Consider the following 24,715-nt stretch of genomic DNA (forward strand, 5'->3'; position numbering starts at 1 on the left):
AACACCGTCATCCAGAGTTATAAGGATCTCCACTACTACGGTGAGTTGCCCAAGGTCAGGATCTCCTTATGACTTAAGCACTTGCCACTGTGCCTGGAACCATGTGGCACTCCATACTCATTGAATGAAAGAGCTGATATATTTATGGAAGTGCAGGGTCTCCACCCCTTGTTTTACTCAATCTCCCCCAGAAGCCAGTGGGTGCCCAGAATGCAGACCAGCCTGGTCCCCACTCCTCTGGGCAGGAGGAAGGGAGCTCACTGATGCTAGCTCTCCTGGCTGTCTGTGACTCAGCTTGGACCATGAGACAGGAAGGAGCCCGTAGCCCAGGAGGGTCCTACCTCTTGTCTCTGCACAGAGAACAGGCCAGGGACAACCCCAGGCCAGATGCGGGTGCTGACTTCCAGCCGTTCTCCACATTGCCAGGTCCCATGGAAAATCTTGAGGTCAGGGGGGTGATGACAGTCTGCACAGCTCTGGCCTCTTGCCCTGATGTCACAAGGTCATGGGCAGTATGGAAGGACAGTGACGTGGGGCGGGCTGGATCACACCTTGTCTCAACGTGCTTGTTTGAGCAAGCAGACACTTTAATCTCAGGATCTGAGGGGCTGAAGAGAAGCCTTGGGTACCTGTCAGGCATTGGGGAGGAAATGAGCCTAATTACTATCATCATCGGGTAGGCCGTTAGGTCAAGGAAATGTATTGTCTCTGCCTATGTGTGTGTGCGCTGTCACGTGCGACTCTTTGTGGCCCCATGGACTGCAGCCCACCAGGCTCCTCTGTGCATGGGATTCTCCAGGCAAGAATCCCGGAATGGGTTGCCACTGCATGCCATCTCCTCCTCAGGGGATCTTCCTGACGCAAGGAACCGGTTCTGGAATCTTGTTATTTTCCATATTCTCGAGTGTTGGCTTATTTCCCAAGCGGGGTTATCCACTGTGTCACCCCACTGCCTACTACACAAAGGGAAAGAAAGCTGAAACCTACTATGCTGTGATGTGGCCAGCTACAAAGCAACAGGGAGCCAGTATCCTAACACCCAGGGCTCCCGGGTCTTCAGAACAAGGACGCTGGAGGCTTCGCCCTGGATCCAGAAAGCAGAGAGACACTCATAAACTGACAAAATCACCAGCATGCAACGTACAGCCCCTACATTTCAAAACCTTTCCCCTGGCCATGTGGAGTCCACAGAGGGACTGTCCTGACAATGTGGCAGCTGGTTCTGTAGCCAAGAATGACTCACAGTCATAGGAGGTGAAAAAGGGAGAAGGAACCTTGCCTCACAAGTCTGCTTCTTCCTGAAAGCTTTGGGCTTGGGCCACTCTCCCCACCCCAACACCTGAAGGACTCCCCCTCCAGGAGGATCATGGCCTCCCATGGAAGCCTACTGCCCTCCCACTGGGCTGCTTAGTGTGGGACACCCAAAGCCAAGCTCGGAGAGGCCAGGTCACTGAAGAGAGGCCTTCACACAAGGGGAAGAGCTGATGCCAAGCTGAGAAGCACCTCTATGTCCCAGAAGTATCTCTCTCTCTCCTGATAGCGACCTGCTTGCCTGGGTGGGGTCATGCTCTTTCTTGTCATGTGGGTGGGGAAAATCTTTGCCTTCTCAGCAGTGGGAAGAGGTGGGAAAGTCCTCTGAACTGTCCTCCCTTTTCTTTTCTTTTTTTTTTTTTCCTCCCTTTTCTTAAGAATCCCTGTAAGTCAGAGGTCAGGTAAATGCAAGAGCACAATTATGGGGGAGAGTTCAGCTGCCAGCTCCTGAAGGCTAAAATGAAAGAGCAAGGGCACAGAACCTCCTCACCGCTGGTAGAGGTCAAGAAAGGATAGAGGCCAGGTGAAGAGACTCAGCAGTTCTGGTGAGTTCTGCCTGTAGGCTGTCCCTTGCAACTACCTGCAACCTAGAAATGAACCTCACCCAGTAGTGATTGTCTACTTTGGGTCCAGCCCAGGAACCAGGACAGCAAGTCCTGAGTACACATTTGTATCCCAAAGGGGAACCAGAAAAGTCATAGCTAAATGGGAACCCAGTCCAGAAAGAGGCCACAAATATTGAAGCAGCAGGCTATTAGGGCCAGCAAACTGTAATTTAAAAAAAAAAAAAGACATGAGTTTGGGCTCCTCTTGAGCACAGATTATGCCCAGAATCTCCAAAGTTTCTGCATTTCATAGAACAATTTGCTCTAAATTCCCTTATTCTTTTTTTCCCCTCCCCTGCACTTGCTATTAAATATGTCTGTTAATTGTCTCTCCCATCAGAATGTAAACTCCATGAAGGCAAGAATGGGGAGCTTTATCATCAGTGTTCCCAACTCCTAGAACAATCCCTGCTGTAGAGTAGGGGTTCAATGAATATTTTATTGCCTTCTCACACTACACATTAGTTTTTCCTCTTGCTAGATTTCATAAAAAGGAAATCAGTCACTATGTTACTTTTGGTGCCTAGCTTTTGGTGAGCACATTTTTTTTAAAGAATCATCCATATTGTTGCACATGTTTATAGTTCATTCTTTCCATACATTGTTCATCCATTCTCCTCTTGGAGCAACTTTGGGGATGTTTCCCATTTGAGGCTATAATGTATGAAGTTATAATGAATTTTCTTGTACAAGTCTTTTTGTGGACATATGTTTTCATTTCACTTGAGGACAGTTCCAGCAGTGGAATTGCCGGATCTTTGGATGGGAGTATTCAGCACTTTAAGAAACTGCCCAACTGTTTTCAAAGTAGTTGTACTGTTTCATGCTTCCACCAACAACGTTTGAGGGCTTCAGAGATTTCACATGGTCACCAACATTTAGTGTGTTCTCAGCCCTTATAGGGATTCCCTGGTTGCTCAGTGGTAAAGAATCCGCCTGCCAAAGCGGGGGACAAGGGTTTGATCCCTGGGTCTGGAAGATCCTGTGGAGAAGGAAATGACAACTCACTCCAGTATTCTTGCTTGGAAAATCCCATGGACAGAGGAGCCTGGTGGGCTGCACTCCATGGATCGCAAGGAGTCAGACTCAGCTTAGTTACCAAATGACAACAACAACAAATTTACTTTATTGTTTATTTACAATAAATTTCTTTATTATGTTTATTTACAACAACATAAATTACTTTATGTTTCTACAGATCTCGCTATTCTGGACAGTTCATATAAGTGGTATCATACATATGTGGTTCTTTGTTGAGTGGTTTGAGTGTTTGAGCATATTTTCAAGGTTCATTTATATCATGGTATGTACAAGTACTTCATTCTTTTTTTAAAAAATGCTGAATAATATTCCTCTGCAAAACATTCTGCCTCTTATTTATCCATTAGTCAGTCAATGGGTGTTTAGGCTGTCTCCATTTTTTTTTTTTTTGGCTGTTATGAATATCTGTATAGATGTTTATCTGTGCACATATATTTTTATTTCTCTTGGGGATATACTTGGGAGTGAAATTCTGGACCATATGGTAACTCCATGCTTAATCTTTTGAGGAGCTACTAAACTGTTTTTCAAAAGTGGGTGCACCATTTTCCATTACCAATAGCAAGGCTTCAATGTATCCATATCCTCACCACTTTTAAATATAGGCATCCTAATGGGCATCAAGTATCTCATCGAGGTTTTGACATGCATTTTGCTAGTGGCTAACAATGCTGAGCATCTTTTCCTATGCCTATAGGTCATTTGCAAGTCTTCTTTGGAGCAGTACCTATTTTTAATTGGGTTTTTATTACCGAGTTGTAAGAGTTACTAGTACATTCTAGATATGAATTCCTTTTCTGATAGACAATGTGCAAACATTTTCTCCCATTCTGGGGTTGTCATTTCACTTTCTGGATAATAACCCCTGAAGCATAAAAGGTTTAATTTTGATGAAGTTCCATTTATCTATTTTTTTCCTTTGTTGCCTATGCTTTAGGTGTCATATCTAAGACTAGTGCTGTTCAGCAATTTTTTATGTGCTTATTGGCTATTTTTATACCTCCTTTTGTGAAATGTATGTTTAAATCTTATGTCATTTTTCTGAGTTATCTTTTATGTGCTGTGATATATGTTCTCATTCACTGTCTTATCTATTTGTTTTCTTAATAATTCCTTTTGGTATCAGAAAATGTCAACTTTCTTGAGTCTAATTTATCCATTTCCCCACCCCATGGTTCTTGCTTTTTAGTATCCTGTCCAAACAACTTTTGCCTGCCTCCAGTTTACAAAGATCTTTTCCCCTGTTCTATATAGAAACTTTATAGTTGTAGGTTTACATTTAGCTGTCAAATTAATTTTTTTGTGTGTGGAATGAGCTAGAGGTTGAGGTTCATTTAACCTACATGCTTATCCAGTTGTCCCAGCAATACTTGTTAAAAGAGACTTTCCTTCTCACATTGTACTCACCTGGGACCACTGTAAAAAGTCAGTTAACATGCGTTGGTGAATTTCTAAAAATTCTAATTTGTTTCATTGACCTATTTGTCTCTATTTTCCTAATACCACACTCTCTTGAATACTCTAGGCTTATGGTAAGTCCTAATTAAAATATTTTTACTCCTTCGACTTTGTTCTTTTTCTCCAAGATAATTTTTGGCTACTCTAGATCCTCTGCATTTCCACTTAAATTTTAGAGTCAGCTTGTCTATTTACTCAAAGAAATCTGTTGTATTTTTATAGGGATTAAATTAATCCATAGATCAACATCAGTCCAGAAATTGCCACGGTACCCCCTTTTCACAAAGCAAGATTTATAGGCCCAATCTTCATCTCCCAAGCATATTTTGTGCTTTCCTATTATGCACTAAAATATCTATCATCTTAATCAATGTATACATGCAATTGAAAACAAATATTGATCATATACTTACTTATAACTTCTAATTTGCCACTGACCTAATACTTCTTGATATCAAAGTTCATGCTGGGATTTCCCTGCCAGTACAGTGGTTAAGACTGCACTTCCAATGTACGAGGCACACGTCTGATCCCTGGTCAGGGCACTAAGGTCCCTCATGACTGGAAAAAAAAAAAAAATTAAAGCTCATGCTTTCCTCATAATATTACTCCTACCACATAGCCACATTTCATGGGTTGTGGCAAGCTACTGAGAGTTTTAAAGTAGTGGGTGACACATTCATAGCCATGTGATATGCCCCAGATGAACTTCAGGGAGGAAGCCCAAGCTAGGGAACCATTCACCTTTCTACTATAGTTATCAACAGTGAGACGGGCTCTGGCCATTCCTCTCCTCCCCAAAACTCTCTCCTTATCCAGACCTTCCATAAGCTCCCAGAGATTCCCCCGCAGGGTAGCATCTTGTCTTTAGAGAGGAATAAAACATCCCTGATTCTCCATTTATTTGGCACGCCCCCTTTCCTTTCTCTTGCAGAAAATGAATGACCTAGCACCTAGCTTACATAGTAATGGCAGTATTAAGTGATACCAGCAGTCATACCTACCCGAGTCTAAGTGAGGAGGAGGGTAGTTTCCAGAGAACTCTGATGTTTCAGGCTGGTTCCCTGAAGAAGTCCAGGGTCTGGAGGAAATAGGCTCAGACATACCTAGTCAGTTAAAGGGAAAGAAATTTGGTCTCAATGGTAGAGCTACTTTTGGCCACAATTGAGGGTACACCCTCAAAGCAACCCTGACTCTTGAAGAATAGCCCTATAGATGGCAGAGGAATTAAGCCAATTAGACATTGCAGGAGAGCCTGGAGAGGAGCAACACCTGCCCAGACTTCTCTCCCACATACATGCGGAGGGCTTCTGAGCTGTGATGAGACAGCTGTCTGTATCTAAAAACATCTAGTCTCATTCAAAACTTTTGCACTGGACAGTGAGTCAGGACTGGAATGGAGGTAGATGTTGACCGGCGGCTGGCCAGACCCCAAGACCTGTGGCCTACTAGGGAGCTCCTTAATCATCCTCCCAGGCAATCCCAGGTGCCTCTCTTCCAGAAGCTAGTTGCTGGCACAAAACTACTCACTTTCTTCTCTTCCCAAAGGGATGACAGGGGAAGACAGGGGTGTGGAGCCCGGTAGAGTGCCCAGCCTGCCTGATTCCCAGCTTATCCCCATGGTAAGGCTCCCACAGCCCCCAGAAAAGGCAAGACTGTGAGCCACAACAGTGAAGTCAGAACATCTCAGGGACCAGGGATTCTGAACAGGGATTAAGACCTGGGCTCCATCATTACATTTCTGGACTCAGCTACTAGCTCCATCATTGATTGGCTGCTGTGACCATAAAGCAAGTTATTTAATTTCTCCATAGCTCACTTCTCTCATCTTTTAAAAGGGAATGACTAACTACCCACCTCGCAGGGCCACAAGTATCAAATGAAATGATTCTTGTGGATTGGCTTGCAATACCTTTTGGCTCCTCTTGCTGCACTTACAAGTACTTTCTCCTGTTTCTGAGTGAAAGCACATCCGTACTTTCTCCACGAAATGGCCTATCCCAAAGAAGGCAATTCCAAAACAACGACGCGACATTCTAATCTCCAAAACATCCCGCACACCTTCTGTTGGCGTGGGCACAGGGATAGCACAGCTCACTGGTGCCTGGCGGTGAACATTTCCTATCGGCGTGCCCATTGGCTGAACCTCTTGCGCGCGTGCAGATCTACACATCAGTGCATCTACTGTGTGTGCGCGGCCGCCCGCCCGCCTGCCCGCCCGCGGGGAGACCCGCAAGCCTGTTCAGCAGTCCCGGGTTAGCGCTGCGCCGCTGGTGGGCGGGGCGGGGCCACTGTTCCGCGGCAGGCCGAACCGCCCCCCGCCCCGTACCCCGCATCCCCGGCGCGCTCCGCACAGAGGGAGGCGGGGCTTCGCCGCGCTCGCGGCCCCGGACCCGGGTTTGAGGACACGTCTCCCCGCCTACGCGTCTAGACGAGCGGGAAGGCTGGGGTGGAGTTGTGCGCAGTGGTCGCCCGCGTGGTTTCCCCACTCTTTCCCGGGAAACTTCCCCAGTGCCCATCCATTTGCGAATTGCCCGGGGCCAGTCCTGGGCTGGCACGCATCCCCGCGCCATTCCCAGACTGGGTCCTCTCCCTCTTCCCGAGCGCCTCCGAGGCGGCAGGGTGCCCGGCGGAGGCCCAGCGGCCGGTGTAAGAGAAGCCGAGGAGAAAGGGAGGGGAGGGGGAGTGAGGAGCTCGCGGCAGAGGGAACAGCAGATTGCGCCGAGCCAATGGCAACGGCAGGACGAGGTGGCACCAAATTCCCTTCGGCCAATGACGCGCCAGAGTCTACAGAAGCCCATTAGCATTTCCCCAGGGGCAGGGGCAGAGGCAGGGGCTGCGGCGGCCAAACCGCGGTGTGTCTGCAGCATCCAGTTCTCGCTTCTCCTGCCCCCAGCACGCCTCGGCGCTCTGTCTCCTCCCCTCTCCCGCCCATGCGGATCTCCCACGGTGAGCCAACTCTGCGCACTTTGCCCCTTGTTGGCAGCGAATAAAAGGGGTCTGAGGAAATACGAGCCACAGTCACCGGCTGCCAGCGCTAGCCTTTAAATCCCCAGCACAGCAGGTCGGGTCCGGACACCGATCCAGCGCGCAGCGTGCAGCGGAAGGTCCCGAGCGCAGCGCCGCGGATCGCCACGCATCGCCACGCAAAAGCAGGCTCAGGAACTAGACTACACTCAGTTCGGACTGCCCCGAACTCCGCTCCGCAGTCTCAGCCCCGAGAAAGTGATCCCAGTGTCCGAGAGCCCAGATGCCGGCCCACTTGCTGCAAGAGGAGGTGAGAGCTTCCGAGTAATGGCCCCCAGACCCCGGGTTCGCCGGTGCTGGTGGGGCTTCTAGGTGACTCATGGTGAAGAGTTGAGATCACCGCGGGAGAACATAGCCATCTTTTGCGAGTTGTACTGCCTTCAGTTTGTTGGGAATGGGGATTGTAATTTGCAAACTTAGGTCTGCAACTTTCGTTTCTTCAGCTTTAAAGAGAAACCTGGTCCTGCCGGTAGCCTTCTGTATGTAGGTATGCGGGCTTTCCTTTGTGTGCTCGTTGGGGTGTGAGTGTTTCACTCCTCTTTCTTATTTCCCCTTCACCTTGAGGTTTCACCTCTTCTCCCCAATCTCTGCATAGTTCCTGGGGACTTCCCTGTCTTCCGCCTTCCCTCAGGTAACCTGGATATTGGGACCGGGTCTGTGCCTATCCCCCGCCCATCCCCCAGCTTGACTAGGGAGTGAAGTGGTCCCTACTACCTCCACGTGTCCTCTCTCTTGACCCTCCACTTCCTCTCCCTTCCAGATCTCTAGCTCCTACACAACCACCACCACCATCACAGCACCTCCTTCCAGGGTCCTGCAGAATGGAGGGGGCAAATTGGAGAAGACTCCCCTATACTTGGAAGAAGACATCCGCCCTGAAATGAGAGATGACATCTATGACCCAACTTACCAGGATAAGGAGGGCCCAAAGCCCAAGCTTGAGTATGTTTGGAGAAACATCATCCTCATGGGTCTGTTACACTTGGGAGCGCTGTATGGGATCACATTGATCCCCACCTGCAAGATATACACCTTTCTCTGGGGTAAGAAGTTCCCATGTCCTCCCGACCCAGTACCCCAGGTTCTCTCCACTCTTTTAGTTAAGTAAGATCTTACATAGAGTACAAACACCAGACCCTCTGGGCTGAGGTTTTCCCAGCCATTTCTCTTTGGTGTCCTGAGAGGCTGGGTGGCCTGGGAACAGAGCCTGGGTGGGGGGTTGGGATGCAGGAGCGTCCACTCTGGGGGATCTTTTAATTTTGGTGTTGGGGCTGGAGCCCTGAGACCATGGGCCTCAGGTTTTGAAATGAGCAGAGCTATGCCAGAGAGTCATCTTTTTCTGAAAGAGGTTTTCTGTTTTAAGTCTTTTGCTTGACTGCTTGTCCCAGCCCTGCCAGCCAGGAAAGAATCGAGGTCCCTACCTGGGAGGCATGGGGACATGGGACTCGATGAGTGACTTTAGGGGGCTTAAGCTGAGTCTGGTCATGGGGTATTAAGAACAACGGCTCAGGGAGAGAGTTAGTAGTAGGGGAACAGAGTGGTGGTCATCCACAAACTTATTTTGCCCTGACCCTTGGCCCTTTCAGGCTCCTTGGTTACATAAACAGATGAAGAAGGCTCCCGTGTAACCTAGTTTACACAGATGATTGATCTGTGACTCTGTGTAGGTCTCGACTGTACATGCCACTCAACAAAATGTTCTTACAATGAAGTAAGGTTCAAGAAGTGTTCCGTGTCCCATTCCACACCCATCCTGCTCCAGCCACTCTCTCCCAGGCCCCGGGCAGCCCTGGCCTTCAGGCTGCTGCAATGAGGGGAACGGTTCCCAGTGTATCCCTGACCTGCCTGCCCTTAGCTCAGCTCTTTCAGGAATCCAGGGGCTTGGGCTGACAGCAGGGCCCTGCCGCCTGCACACATGCATGTGCTCGGTGGGCATTCCCACCTCTGCCACTCTGAGTCTGGCTTGGGAAGGGGAAAACAGAGAACCCTAAAGACCAGGGATGGGAGCGTGGGGCACATCAGCACTTTCTGAGAGGGGCAGACCAGAACTCCCCCTCCAGAAAGCAACTGTAGGTCTTCCAGAGCAGTCTTAGGTATGGGGTGCTTGCAGACAGCTGCACTCTTGGAGGGGAGTTACATAGAAGGGCTGGCGGGCCAAGTTTCAGCCAAGTCCTCCAGAACCTCTTTGGTCTAAAGGTGGTGGATCTGGTCTGTGGAGCTTTTGGGAGGAATCCTCTTGGTAATCCATGGACAGAAATGCAGCTGGGTAGATCCCCTCTCTCAGTTTTTCAAGGAACACACTGGGGACAATAGTACTTTTTTTTAAGATTAGAAAGATAGTGCTTTTTTACATGTGTTTAATTGCTGGGGCCAGCCAGGCACCGATGAAATCGTTTCATCTGCAAACCAGGAAGGGCTCTTATTTTCGAGGGGAGGGGGACATCTGTTCTCTAGTCCTTCTGAGAACCCAGCAGAACTTGAGTTCTGGAATTTCAGTTCAAATTGAGGAATCAAAAGCAGGACGGGGATTCCCCAGGGCGGCTTCGGACTCCTGTCTCCACCCCTCCTCTCCAGTAGAGAAGTCTTCACCAGGTGTTTGGTGAAGGTGTTTGGTCACCTTCGAGCCCCTTCCAGCCCCAAGAGTCCCTGAAAGGCTCGTAAAGTCCTGAGCTTGACCAGATGCTGCTGCTCACTGCTTTCCCTCGGCTGCTGGTGCAGGGGCAGAATGCTATCCACAAACCAGGGCTGTGCCCGCTACCTTTTTGGTGCCCTGCCCATGGGTGTGTGCTGTGCCTTTGGACAGGAAAATGTGCCACATGGAGACTGGATGGTGACTTTTATACTCCTGTCCCTGGGCCCTGTGGTGGATGGCTTAGCTGATGGAGTGACTGGTTTGGTGTGGGGATATCAGAACTCTTGTCTTAAGGAACGAAAGGGGGGTGGGGGGAGGGTCACAGGTCCTCAGAGTTCAGGAGCTTCGCTTTACTTTTTCTTGTTTTATCCCTAAGAATGGTGTTAAATTAGCAAATGGTTGTGATTCCAGCGTTTCTCATGACTGAGCAGTTTTGGTGTCTCAGAGCCGCCTTGAGGGAAGGGCTGAAGAGCCATCTCTGGGTACACTGAGGGACCATGCGCCAAACTTTTCCAGTCTCTTTCTTAGGACTAAAACTGAGGTTTTGCTTAACCACCAATTTGGACTTTAGTAGAGAATGAATTTCCAACTGACCCAAAGCCTTCTAGTAGATAGGCTTAGAGGTGCTGATAGAAAAAGGTACCAGAGGGTTTGAGTGCCTTTTCCAGTTCCTCTGTTAATGCAGGGATCTTAGGTACTTTTCTGAGTCAACTTGCCAGGGTCTTCTGTGGCATGAAACAACCCTAGGAGCTTCTTTGCTTCTGAGCTGAGTGCTTCTTTTGTGCCCAAAGACCTTTTCCTTTACCCTTGGTGACTGGTGGGCTGTGGCTCAACTGTCATCTATCCAGGTGTAGATGCAGACAGATACGGCATCTGAAAGGCTATTACCACATGCCCGGGGTCCAGCAAACCACCTAGGGCCCCAACCCAGTTCAGAGGGCTATGAATAGAGGAACTCTCACCAGGACGAACTCTGGCTCCATGGCTCTCCTCCTGTCCTGTAGGAGAAATTGGATAGGGTAGAGGAAGATGGGTGGGGTGGGGGCTTGTTTAGGAAACTGGTATCTGTGGCAGGAGAAGAACACAGAACGATTTGTTACAATCTGCAGTGTCTCCAACTGCAACTAAGTTCAGTGGCCACTGAGAATCTATTGTTTCTAGCCACTTCCCCAGGAATGAAACATTGTTAATAGTCACTGCTCTACCAAGGCCTCAGCCCCTGCCTCCCTAGAGCTATTGAGCAGAGGAAGGTGGGTGGCTGTTGGGTTGCCTCCCAGTTAGAGACTCTATTTGGCACCTGGAACCTGCAGGCCTCCAGGAAGGTGAGGCAGGACAGTGTTGGGCAACTTTGAGCCCGTCCTGCCGTTATCTAGAATTAGCCTTGTCAGCTGGAGTATGGGCTGGCAGAGGGATGTGGCGAAGGCGAGACATATCTGGCGAGACATATGCCACAGAACTGTGGGCATATATCTTGGGGAGGTGGATGGTATACATCCTCGTGCCAGACTTCTGGAACACGAACCACTTTGTTGAGACAAAAATCTAGTTTCGAGCCATGGCTCCATTTCCTAGCCATGTGACTATAGATAAACACTTAACTTCGCTAAGCATCTGTTTTTTCAGCCACAAAGGGAGGGATATTAAACTCCTTTCAAGGCATCTAGTGAATCAGAAAACATAAAATCCTTGGCGAAGCTTAAGACACTGCAGCTATGACTGATGTGCAGGGTGAATTTTCCCCTCCTGTGGCCACATTGCCTGCTAAAAGGTTTTTGGACCACTTGGTAAATAGTCCTAGTTCTGAGCCCCCTTAATGTCCCCTAGAACCCAGGAACCCTCAAATGGGTCAGTGCCCAGACTATACTGTCTATTAAATATTTTAATACCACCCTTGCCTATGGGTCTTAAGCACTGCTGTAGTGGTCTGTGGTCCTTAAAACGTTGAAGAAAGTTAGCAGAAGGTCAGAGGGGAGGGGACTTGGGAGAATATCCCTCATGACTGAGAATGCCAAGTGGCCGGGGGGTAAGAGCCCTCTTCTCTCTTGCCTTTCTGAAGTTCCCCGGGACTCCTAAGCTTATTCCAGCCCCTAGGTTAGATGATAAGAGGGGGATTATATTTTTCAAGTGATTAAAATCAAAGGAGCCTAAGAGATCAAGGTATCCCTGGAGTTCAGGGAAAAGCAGATTCTCACCGGGAGCCTACACACACTCTGACCTGAGGAAAGCATCATGGAAACACTTTCCCAGGTGAGTGACTGCCTGCCCTGTCTTATCCTGGCAGTGTTATTCTACTATGTGATCAGTGCCCTGGGCATCACAGCAGGGGTCCATCGCCTGTGGAGTCACCGAACCTACAAAGCTCGGCTGCCCCTACGGGTCTTCCTGATCATCGCCAACACCATGGCGTTCCAGGTGAGAAGCCAGCTGTGCTCAGCTCTTTCTCTCCTCACTCTTTATTGATGAGCCGGTGGCGGAATGGAGGTGATCAGTGCCTGGAGAGGGACAGCACCTGGACAGCCACTTCACTTTCCTCTCTCTTTGTGGTTAAGTTCAGGTTCAGTCCCAAAGTCCATAAAACATAAGGATACTTCTGAGTGACTGGCAGAGGCAAGAAGGAGATAAAGAGGAAATACTGTCAGTGTGTAGGGTCATTTTTGCACCTCTGTTATCACCCAGTCTGGCTGTTGTGGTCTTTCATAAGTGTATAAGGCAAGAGCTGAGCCTGGCTTCATGGGTAGACACTGGACAAAACATTCACAACTCTGGGTGGATGTCTTAGGACTCTGTCACAATGGGGTTGAAGTAAATGTTTCACAGATTCTTCTTTTAAACTCTGTTGTTTTCAGGTAAGATGATCAAATACTTTTATAGTGCTAAATATGTCTGGCGCTATTCTAAGCACTTGACATAGATTGCCTCATTAAACCCTCACAACAATCTTAGGAGGTAAGTACTGTTGTTATCCCCATTTCACAGATGGGGAAATTGTGTCACTGAGGGTTTAGGTAGACCAACATTATGGTCCTTTTAATGGGTTACCAGGCTGCCTAAGTCAAGTGTTGAGGTTTGTTGAAGCAGAAAGTTTTTGGCAGAGATAGAATGAAGGGGACTGGAGAAAGAGAACTCACAGTTATTAAGCAGTAGCAAAGGGCAAAAGATAGCATGTAGTGAGGGGCCTAGCTTGGAACAAGAGGAAAACACAAGGAAGCCCAGTTAGTCTCCCTCTCCATGGCAGTATCTCACAGTTGCATAATCATCTCTGCCATATGCCTTAATGCTTCAAAGGCTCCTGATATTGTCCCCACGGGGCAAAAAAAGGAAGCGAGATTGGCACACTCTATGGGATAGAAAGAGTCCCAGAGGCCATTTGGGAATGTGGTCATATCGTGATTTATCTGTTTTTTCGAGTTGCATCAGAATGGAGCTGCCCACAGCTTCATCCATTGACCAGGATGCTAAGACACAAGGTTACCTGCCTCCTGTTATCCACGCTCAGGGATTAGGCACCCCACACCCCATTTCTTGCTTGAAGAATTGCAGTGTTCCCTCCTGATGAAACTCTGAGCCCTGTACCGTCTTCCTGCATTCCACCCACCACATAACCCTCGAGAAGCAGCTAGCCCTGTTCATGTGGTCCTGAGACTTGAAGTTGCTTTTCCACTTATGCTTCAGAAGCAAGTTTAAGGAGAGGAGGCAGCCCCATGACTTCTCCTTTGGAGCACCAACTCCTAGGTATTTTGTGAGGTTGGGCTGAGAGCTGTGGGCTCTGGAAGACGCCTGGCAATTGGTATTCCCCTGAGAGGGTGTCTCTCCGTGGGCCTTCATTCCTCTTCTCTGTTCCTCTAGAATGACGTTTTTGAATGGTCCCGAGATCACCGTGCCCACCACAAGTTTTCAGAAACGGATGCTGATCCCCACAATTCCCGACGTGGCTTTTTCTTCTCTCACGTGGGTTGGCTGCTTGTGCGCAAACACCCAGCTGTCAGAGAAAAGGGTGCTACACTAGATTTATCCGACCTAAGAGCTGAGAAGCTGGTGATGTTCCAGAGGAGGTGAGTGACATGATGATGGAGCTGGGGACCTGGCATTTGTGGACCCCCTTTTTTCTCCTAGGACTTGTCAACATGAGCTGAGAAATTTACTTGGTTTCCATATCTCAGATTATAATTTAAAACCCTAGTTTTTAATAGCCCATGGACCCAGAGCCATAGACTGTTGTTTCTTTTTCTATGAGCTACCTAAGCCAATTAAATTCAACAAATGTTTGTTGACGTAGGACGGTCATGGATACAAAGCCAAATGTGTCATAGTCCTTACCTTCAAGGAGTTCATAGCTTATTGGGGAGTGGAAGGATAAGCCAAGTGTCCAAATACCTATGATACATGGCAAAATATTTTCCATAGCGAGGAGAGGCACAAAGGGGAGGGACACCGCAGAGTGGGGGACATCAGGAAGGGCTTATGAAGAAAGTAGCTTTGGAATCCACTGATGGATGGCACAGGGCAGGTGGGTGGGGGGACAGTGCAAACAGAAAGAGCTGAAGTGTGTTCCTGCAGCAGAGTCCTGCTTGAAATACAGGGTGTGGTAGGAAAAAAGACTAGCAACAGAGACTGATGCCATTGTTATGGAGTCTTACAAGCAGACAAGGTTTAATTCAACCCAAGCGATAGGAAACCATGGAAAGGTTTTTGAGCCAGAAGGTGGCATGGTTGGAGGTGTGCTTTAGAAAGGTAGCTCTGGGGTGGATGAGAGAAGGCATTGAACTAAAGAGGTGGGGAAGTCTTGGGTTTCCATGCAGGGAAGTGGTGGTAGGAATGGAGAGGAGCTGAAGGCGGCAGGGGTTACTAATGATACAAGAGTAGCAGGCTTAACTGCTGAAGGCATCTAGGAAATCAGTTCCCTGGTAATGTCGAATGCTTGCTGTACCTTTGGGAGGAGGAAGAAGGAATAGGGCCTCCAAAGGGACAGATCTGCTGGCATCTAGAGGACATTTGGGGTGCCTCTCTGAGGGAGAAGAAGAGGAAGGATGAGAAAGATTCCTGGCTAGCAGGAGATGAAGGCAACATACTAAACAAAAATTCTGATGGCCCAGTAGTTAAGATTCCACACGTGCACGGGGCACGGGTTCTATCTGTGATCCAGGAACTAAGATCTCCTCGTGCCACCTGGTGTAGCCAAAAAAAAATAAATAAATAAAAGATTGACTTAAACATGGATTCTGCAAAGAGCACTGCTGAAAGGGAAAAAAAGCCCAACGGCAGAACTGAAAAACCCGGGAAGGAGAACTCAGTCTGTAGCTTGGACCCTGTCTATTTCCCTGAAGTAGTAAAAGAGAACAATGGATTTAGAGTCAGGAGATGAAGCATTCCAGTCCTTGCTCCACCACTTCCTGGTAGTGTGACCCTAGAAAAGTCATTTAACCCCTCATGAGAAGTATGATAATAACACTAAATTCTCAGAAAATTTCTTTGCCCATTCCCTCTTGTTCGGTTGCCTGCCACACCGTGCTCTCAGTGTAGAAAGGGACAGCCCAGCCCTGTGAGAGTGGAAAATCAGGTAGGTCTCAGCGTCCTCTCTCCACTCACTGAGCGTATGATCTCTCAATGCAGGTACTACAAACCTGGTGTCCTGCTGTTGTGCTTCATCCTGCCCACACTCGTGCCGTGGTATCTATGGGGTGAAACGTTTCAAAACAGCCTATTTTTTGCCACCTTTCTCCGTTACGCTGTTGTGCTCAATGCGACCTGGCTGGTGAACAGCGCTGCCCATATGTATGGATATCGCCCTTACGACAAGACCATCAACCCCCGAGAGAATATCCTGGTTTCCCTGGGAGCTGTGGGTAAGTCAGCAGTCCACAGCAAGACCACGTCTAGTGGTCTGCTGCTTAGGGTATTAGGTTACGAACCAGAAAAACTAGATTTACCTGTTTTATGACCCCTCTCCATATGTCATTCCACTATAAAACTAAGGGACAGTATTAGAAAACCCTTGAAAGTGAAGCAACAAGTCCTATGTAAAGAGAAAAGGGTGAAAAATAACAATGCCTTTAATTCCAGGTTTAAGAGCAAGCCACAGAATGCTATGATGAGCCCCTTTGGGCTGTTCTCTTCCCAGTCATCTCTGATCTGGGTGGTAGTCTTGCTTGGGGCAGGGACTGCATAAATAGAAGAGTAGGGTCCTCTGGGTGGCCAGGAAGCCTAGTGTGTTATATTTAGATGTGATATACAGAGCAAATACTTGTCATTTAACTCAATAAGCTTCTCTTTTATCACCTTCCTGTATTCAGAGGGGCAATATTTGAAGTGTATCACATGCCTTACTGCCTGGTTGATGCCAGTATGAAAGACATCAAAGCAGCTTTTGGTGGCCCTTTATCACCACCTACCACTCTCTTCTCTTATCCTTTATTTTTCTCTCTTCTGTTTCTCTGCTGGGAACACTCCCTCCCCACAGTGTGACTTAGGAAACTCCCAGTAAAGCAATTACTCACTGACCTAATGCTGACTATTCAGGAATTTATTTCTCCCATTCCTGTTCAATAGCCAGACAACAGGGTTCTGCCATCTGTCTCCATTTTCTTTTTCTTTTTTTTTTTGGTCTGTCACTCTTTTCAGCTAAATATAGACCTTGACTAAGGCCTTGAATTAGGTTTCCTTAGGCAGACCCCACGGCCTCTTCCAGTGATCAGGGCTTCTGGTCATCCAGCATAGATAGATAACCTCCCTGCTCCACACATGGGCATAAGCCATGGCCTAGCTGTCCCTCGGTTCTCTTTAAAACCTTCCTTTATACTCTCAACCCTGACCATCTTTTCCGTTTTTATTACTCTCTGTACTAAAGACATTTTTTCATTCCTTTTTAATTTTCATGCATCTTTCCCTCCTTCCAGACACCATGTACTGTTTACATGTTCTTACTCTGAACCATGTTTGAAATCAATCACATTATAGGCTATTTTCGTAGAAAACCAGTGAACGTCATGGAAGGTTTCTGGAATGAGATCAGTCCTGTACTACAAACAGATCCGTTGTGAGCTTCCCCAAGCCTCTTCAGAGTGGCTGTCAGTATCTCACTTATTGTTCGTCCCTTCATCCCTGTTGCTCCCCACTTATCACCTCACCCTTTGTTCTCTGGTTGCCTGTTTCCCCTGCTTCCCTGCCATTCTAATCTCGTTCTTCTTGAGTTACCTCCCCACCCCCAGTCACATGCTCATCTTCTCTCTGCCAGAGCTAACCTCCCCGCTTGAGCCTCTCTTGGCTATATCTTGCTGTTCCAGTTACAGAGTCTCATCCTTCTTTTGCCCACTAACCTTCCTCCACTTTCTTTCCTCTCTTGGCACCGTGTGTGTGTGTCTGATTGTTTTAAATCTGATAAGTGTGGGCCTAGCTAGTGCTTAGACAGAGCCTAGTTGCAAAGTCATTTATGGAAATTAGCGATCTTCCATCAGTATCTTTAGCCTTGGGGTTATCCTACCCTCCTACTCAGTTCACATTGAATAAATTGATGATCCACACTATGAATGAACCTTGAGATGGTGCCATGGATGGTGTTATTCCCATCACAGGACTTCCTTCCTTGTTGGTTATCAATGTCATTATTACTGTACTGGGGCTCTTTCATCTTCAAAGGGCTCAGCACACTCTTTTATTAGCTATTTACCCCAGCCTCATAAGGGTATTGTTACTGATGTGGTTCACAAAGAAGATCCTGCCTAGGACTGGAGAACTCTGTCGATGGAGTTTCCACAGCTTGACTCATTACAGAAATTATTCTGAATCTAGAATTTCTTTGATTTTCCTCTGTCCAGCAAAGTGAACTGCTTGTTTCAGAATTTTAGAGGTTAGAAGGAATACCTAAACTTTTTGATTCTTATTCCCTCAGAGAGCTTCTGTTTTATCAGCATCACCCCCAGGGTGAAAGCTCAAAGAAATAGGAGCCAAAACAGTCCACTCTGAAACAGTAGAGGCTGAGGAAACTTAGGCCCCTGGGCCAGGCCTACTTTCTTCTGACTTTTGACTGTGTCGCCCAGTTCTCTCGGTACCTTCAAGAATGCCCATGCGGTGGGGGAAAGTGTACTTCTTTGCTCATCTTTGTAAGAAACCCAGCAAAAGTTCTTCATTCTGGACTCTCTCTCCACTCTAACACATGCACATGTACACAGAGCCTTTAGGGTCTTATACCAATATGTAGTGAAGCTCTGGAGTTTTCTAGTCTAACACCCATTCCTACTGATAGCAGTTTCTCTCAAATCATCTTATCTTTTCAGAGAAACTGCCAGCCCTTCTCCCATAAAGGTTCCCAGAGAGCCATGGTGACCAGGTTCTCCCCAGTCATTTCTGAAGATGCCTCTGAGGGGATCTATCTGGTTCAGAGTTTAAAAGACTAGCTGCATTCATTCATTCAACAGCAACAGGTTTCTACTAAGTGTGAGGCATTCTGCTAGGGAACCGGAGTGCCAAGATCAAGCAGCCGGCAATCCACAGTATAGCTGCTTAACTTTTCTCTGCTTTTGTTCCAGGTGAGGGCTTCCACAACTACCACCACACCTTTCCTTATGACTACTCTGCCAGCGAGTACCGCTGGCACATCAACTTTACCACATTCTTCATTGATTGCATGGCTGCCATCGGTCTGGCTTATGACCGGAAGAAAGTATCCAAGGCTGCCGTCTTGGCCAGGATGAAAAGAACTGGAGAGGAAAGCTACAAGAGTGGCTGAGTTTCTGGTCCCTTGGATTCCTTTTCCAAAAGCCAGCTGGGCAGAGGTTTAATGTTCTGTTTATAAACTACTGAATAATGCTACCAGGATGCTAAAGATGACGTTAACCCATTACAGTACAGTATTCTTTAAAATTTTCTTTTTAAATTGAAAGCCAACAACTCTGCCTTTATGATGCTAAGCTCATGTTCTTATTTCTTCTCTTATCTTCTTTCTCTTCTGTTCCCATTATCTTTCCCTTTGTTTTGTCCCTATCACCTTCCTTTCTCTTTCTCCTCATTGCCCCCAAGGCAAGCAGTTGGTCAGTCATTGGTGGGTTTCCAGCTTCCAAAGCCTAGACGACCCTTCTGTAGTCTAAAACAAGTGGTCTTTGCCCTGGCTGACCCTTTCCTTGAGCTGTCTGAGCTTTAAGGTGGATGGCTCGAGCTAGATATATGACAGAATCTTCTGGGAAGGGCCCTGATGATCTTCGGCCCAGGCTTTTGCTAGATGAAATGGAAAAATAACTTTATTTTGGCACCAAACTGCAAAAACAGGTAACTTGTCAGGGGAGAGAGTCAGCATGCATGGTGTGATTGATAAATAGGGTGAGTTGAAGTGGGAAACAAGGCAGGAAGCTGCTGCTGTGATCAGACACCCCTGTCTGCCCATCACCCAGCATGCTCCCTTTCTCTCCTGACTCTGGGAAATAGCTGTGGAGCAGGGCAGTCCTAGAACTCAAAAGCAAATCTCAATGTCCTGATATACTTTAGGCTGAGGATAAAGAAGAAGCATTTAGTTTGTGGTAAAAGTGGTCTCTGCTGCAGATGAATTGTTTTCTTTCTTTCATAACAGGAAGATTTCTTATTCTAGATAGCAAGAAATCTTGAGGTTGGTTATTTCCAGAATTGCTGACTCCAGCAGCTCAGGAAATTGTCAAAATTCTTTCATCTTTCTACTCTGCCGTCTTGGGGATATTGGTCAGCTCCCCTCATAGTAAGAAGGTGGCTACAGCATTTTGAGACTTCAAAAAAAGAGATGCGTTGGTGGTATGGTGGTGAGCATAGCTGCCTCCCAAAAAAGAAAGAATTTTAGGAGGTGGAGTTGGGTCAAACATAAAGCTATATATACATGGGTACTTTGGTTGGAATATTAAAGTAATTCTCTCAGAGTATTTCCCTCTGAAAGAAAGGGGGCTTGAAAAAGAGGAAGAATTAGCCAGGTTGCCTCCTTTCCTCTCGCTGCTGGACAGGAGATGGAGAGGTTGAGGGGCAGGGTCTGTAGGCAGTTCCTGAGATAAGGTTACAAAAGAAAGGTTCTGAGATTACATTGCTGGGGGATTCAGAAGGTACTGAGTAAGTTGTTGGGTGTCCTGATATGGAAGCTGGTTATACAAACAAGTTAGATGTTGGGTTCATTTCATTAATTCCACTTTCTCCTTGGATTGAGAAAGTATTCAAAGGCTTCTCCCCACAGTGTTGAACCCTTTCACTCATTCCTTCTATTAATTTCTAGCTAAAAGTAGAGGACTGGCTGGGGGCTGGGGTAGGAATCTCTTAACTACCCTATCAATTCTTGGCTCTGCCCTCTCTGTCCACTTTCTCCTGCTGGTTCTATCTCCTTGATGTTTCCTTCTTTCTCTGGACAGGCAAGCCTCTTCTGTGCGAATTCAGAGGCAGTGACGGCTACTGCTGTCCAAGTCGTTGCCTCTCTCACCAACAGAATGGTCAGGGTCACTGAACCACTGTTTCTCTTTACAAAGTTGAGCAAGCTGCCACTTTCACTTGGCCTCCAGAGTCTCCATCTATATCTTTGTGCTCCCTACCACACTGATGACTCCAGACGAGGCTGGCAAACCCTGCTAGAAACATCCTGGGCACAGGCATTCGCATTCATGAGGCACGGCCAAGCCGAATGCTCATGTTGTGCCAGAGCCAGCCATGGAGCCAAAGAGGATTTGTTTTTAGTCTCCTCTGTCTGGGTCAGAACCAGAGAGCATGCTGGATGCCCCCTGCTTACTGGGTAAGCTGCCTAGCCTGAGTCAGTGCTCCCGGCGGACAGTGCAATGCTTGCAGAAGCATGGGGAGCCTAGCCTTCACTGGGAGCACAAGAAGCAAAGGCAGGCTCCAGAGTGCCTCACGCAGAAGGGGGCCCCAGCCCCCTGGAGGGAGCCAGGGTGCACCGCAAGACCCTGACTGAGGCTTAGGACGTGAGATGCCATGAACTTTGCTGAACAGTGTCTCTGTTCAGCAAACTAACCAGCATTCCCCACAACACAGTCTAGGGCCGACAATAGTATAGAGGAGTGTTGGAAGAACCTTGGGTCCCTTTGTCCCTGTAACCTCAGTTGTCAAGGCAGAAGCCTGGCTTTATTCCTATTTAAAGGTTGAAAATATACAATACCAAATGCTCTGCCACTGTTGAGCTCCAAGGATGGAAAGGAGGAGAGCATTTCTTCCTGTATTAATTGGATAGATGGAGGCTACAGGGCTTGGGCTAAACTAAAGGCATCCTTGTCTTTTGAGCTGTTCCTCTCAGTAGGGAAAAAAAAAAAATCTAATGGAAGATCACTGTAGATTAGATCCTCTGACTGAAGCACCTACCCCTTGGAAATGCCTGTGGGGTAGTTTTAATTCCACAGGTCATCAGATGCATGCTTTACAACTGATGATCAGAAACAACTTATCTTTCTATTCTAATTGTATTCCATGGATCTGATCTATACCATGACCCTACACAAGGCTGGATGGTGTCCTTGGGCCCAGGGTACTTGTACTTGTGTAGGTGGGGGTTGTCTACTGAGTAAGGAATACTGTTTTTAAGGTTCTAAAGCTAAATTCAAATGATGCGTTAATGACCCAGAAACTCAGATCTGATGGTGTCTGAATTTCTAACAGTCCTTGCTTTGTGGGTATGCTGACAACTTATCTGGATGCCTTACATCTTTTCTAAACAGTGTTGCCTCTGAGCCTGTTCTGCTCCCTCCCTGCTCCCTCTGTGGAGTCCCTTTGCACCCCAGAGCCTGCAGAAGTGGCTGGTATAAAAGGGGGCCTGGCTAGAGAATGAGCAGTATAGCTGTTTGCAGGATTCCTTTCTGGGCTTCATTTTGGAAACTTTGCTTAGGGCTGTTTTTCTTAATTGCCCGCATTTGATGGAGGGTAGAAGGAATTTTGAATGTATTTGATTTATTATTATTATTATTATTTTAGATTAAAAGATGGTTGTAGCATTTAAAATGGAAAATTTTCCTCCTGGTTAGCTAGTATCCTGAGTGTATTCTCTATAAATGTAGCTCAAATGGGTCATCATGAAAAGTTCAAGAAAGCTTGATGTCAAAGTTATATGGGTGGTTAAGGCCAGGGCCTGTCCTACCACTGTGCCACTGACTTGCTGTGTGACCCTGGGCAAGTCATTTAACTATAATGTGCCTCAGTTTTCCTTCTGTTAAAATGGGATAATAATACTGACCTACCTCAAAGGGCAGTTTTGAGGCGTGACTAATGCTTTTTATAAAGCATCTTGGAATTCTCTTAAGTCCTGAGTATTTTTATAGTAGCAGTATCCACTGTAAAGTGTGTCCACCATGAACCACGTGTCCTGGATGCAATCAGGAATCTATATGGTTCTCTCTGAGAGACTGAATAAATGCATCAGCTAAGGGGTGGATAACTAGCCAGACAAAATCTGAGAATGCATAAACTCATTGCCATGGAAACATACACAGGATACCTTTTCCTTGATTGGGTGGGATTTTTCCCTTTTTATGTGGGATAGTAGTTATTTGTGACCTAAGAATAATTTTGGAATAATTTCTATTAATATCAACTCTGAAGCTAGTTGTACTGATCTGAGATTGTGTTTGTTCATAATAAAAGTGAATCTGATTGCCCTGTGTCTGAGCTTTTTGGCTGTGATTCAGTCTCTTCACCACCTTTATGTCCTGTTCCTGTACCTTTAAGAGTGAAAAAGAAGTAGAAACCGCAACGGTTGACTCATACCCCAGTAACCTGCCCTGCCCTCCTGCCCTTCTAGGGGTAACTTTAGGTTAAACTCAGCCTTGGCAGCAGGAATCCAGGAGTCTGCTGCCATTAGATAAAACACGTTAACACCCAGCAAGCACTTTGGGTCTGGGGAAATACCACGTCTCCTGTGTGTCCCATGGTCACATGAGCCCAAAATAGAGGAAGGGAGCAGCAAGAGACACTCTTTGGAAAGCAGTTCTGTACCTGGCAAGCCAGGCTGGGCCATCCAGGTCGTTCATCTGAAATGGAAACAAAAACGTCTCTCGGGGGAATAAAGCTTCCTGAAAATGCTGATTAACAGCAGCAGGAAGACAGGGAAAAAATTAAAGGAAAAGCTTGTAAATTCCTGGAATAGAAGGCTTCATGATCATTAAGGGGAAAAGGTTTTTAGCTTTTACTACCTTATCTGAGACTGAGAAGGAAATGGCAACCAGCTCCAGTATTCTTGCCTGGAAAATCCCATGGACAGAGGAGCCTGGCAGGCCACAGTCCATGGGGTCACAAGAGTTGGACATGACTTAGCGACTAAACCACCACCATCTTATCTGAGAATCTGAGTGGATAAGAGAAGGACATTTTATGGTTTGAGAGAGCTTCATTTTCCAACAGGAGCTACCCGGTCAATGCCTGGGCTTCTAAACATTCACCAGAACCAACCTCCTTCACTTCTTAATGTAAAGTTAACTCACCCTGGACAAGAAGCAAGATTCTCTCTGATTCTGAGCATCCAACATCAAGTCTATATTCACTGAGGTCTTGCCAGACCTTAATAAGTTGATGGTGTACTTTCTTAATCAATATCTGGCTTTCCACCCCTTTCCCTCTATTTTGTTTGAAAGGTTCGGGTTGGGAATTTTTTCCTGTTGCTCTGTAATTGCCCTGTTCCTTCCAAGTCTTACCTTTGTCTTGGAGACAGAGACACCAGCCACATGTAAAAATGGCAGTTGCTATAAACTAAAGCCTACTTAGAATGATATATTTGTGATACCAAACTCCTTAGAAAAGTTCACAGATGTACCATGTTCTATATTAGATAGAGGGATTGAGGCCAAGCCTCAACAGAAAAATCCCACAACCTTTTGGTGCTGGAAATCTGAGTTCTAAGTCCACCAGACCCTCAGACGCCATGATAACATTTACAATAGCCAGGCACTGTAGCGAGTACTTGACAGTGAGTGCATTTTCTCATGGTATGTGAAGTAAGTGCTCTGATTACCCCAGTTTTACTGATGAGGGAACCGAATTCACTGGGAGAAAAAACACTGTGGCAGTGAGCGACAATTCTGTGATCCAGTTCCAGGAGTTCACTCATTAACTGCTCTCCATATGAGTGTGAAGTAGATAACCATCTAAGTAAACCTGGAGTGCACAAATCTCATATGCAAGTAGCTGGCTGGTGAGATGCACTTTACACAGAGGCAAAGCCTGGCTGCAGTGGCAAAGAGCTAAATTTATGCAAAGTCAAATTGCAGAAGCATTCTCTGGTCCAGAAGAACCCAACTCATGCCACCTCATGACCTGTTATAACATTGAACCACACCTGAGTTTTAACCTCTCTGACAATAGAAACATATCTGACATTTCCTCTAAACTTTTGCAAACCATATTCCACCCTGCTGCCACATTTTGAGATCCTTACAACCGAAGCAACTTAGCAGCAGCAGCAGCAGCAGCCCTATCTCTTGGAAAAGAAAATGGCAACCCACTCCAGTATCCTTGCCTGGAAAATTTCATGGATGAAGGAGCCTGGCAAGCTACAGTCCGTGGGGTTGCAAAGAGTTGGACACGACTGAGTGACTTCATTTCACTTTAAGGGTATCTCATCTTTTAGAAATGTCTCCTGCACCTGAACAATCTGTGTTTGATAGAGTTATTGAAAGATCTCACATCTCATTTGAAATTCTGTCTCTGCGACAAA

General features: G+C 46.9%; 1 protein-coding gene and 1 long non-coding RNA gene across 2 annotated transcripts; one reads left to right on the top strand and one right to left on the bottom strand.

Moving 5' to 3' along the window:
- Positions 1 to 3,040: 3,040 nt before the first annotated feature.
- LOC138427801 (uncharacterized) lies at positions 3,041 to 6,481 on the bottom strand. The gene is made up of 3 exons (XR_011252184.1): positions 6,328 to 6,481; positions 5,420 to 5,521; positions 3,041 to 4,976 (listed from the first exon to the last, which is right to left on the bottom strand). It is a non-coding gene; the product is annotated as an uncharacterized lncRNA (long non-coding RNA).
- Positions 6,482 to 6,840: 359 nt separating this feature from the next.
- SCD (stearoyl-CoA desaturase) lies at positions 6,841 to 22,669 on the top strand. The gene is made up of 6 exons (XM_069567778.1): positions 6,841 to 7,692; positions 8,203 to 8,485; positions 12,356 to 12,486; positions 13,921 to 14,126; positions 15,685 to 15,917; positions 18,597 to 22,669. Exons 1-6 carry the CDS (start codon positions 7,666 to 7,668, stop codon positions 18,794 to 18,796), a joined length of 1,080 nt encoding a protein of 359 aa, XP_069423879.1. The 5' UTR covers positions 6,841 to 7,665; the 3' UTR covers positions 18,797 to 22,669.
- Positions 22,670 to 24,715: the final 2,046 nt, after the last annotated feature.

Source organism: Ovis canadensis, chromosome 22 (genome assembly GCF_042477335.2).
Source record: "Ovis canadensis isolate MfBH-ARS-UI-01 breed Bighorn chromosome 22, ARS-UI_OviCan_v2, whole genome shotgun sequence".
Taxonomy (NCBI): Eukaryota; Metazoa; Chordata; class Mammalia; order Artiodactyla; family Bovidae; genus Ovis; species Ovis canadensis.

What these genes read in the sequence shown, in the direction of transcription:
- SCD (XM_069567778.1), top strand. Translation starts at nt 7,666, where the DNA reads ATGCCGGCCCACTTGCTGCAAGAGGAG. An exon ending in CCCACTTGCTGCAAGAGGAG is followed by an intron (nt 7,693 to 8,202) that starts GTGAGAGCTTCC and finishes TCTCCCTTCCAG; the next exon opens with ATCTCTAGCTCCTACACAAC. An exon ending in GATATACACCTTTCTCTGGG is followed by an intron (nt 8,486 to 12,355) that starts GTAAGAAGTTCC and finishes TTATCCTGGCAG; the next exon opens with TGTTATTCTACTATGTGATC.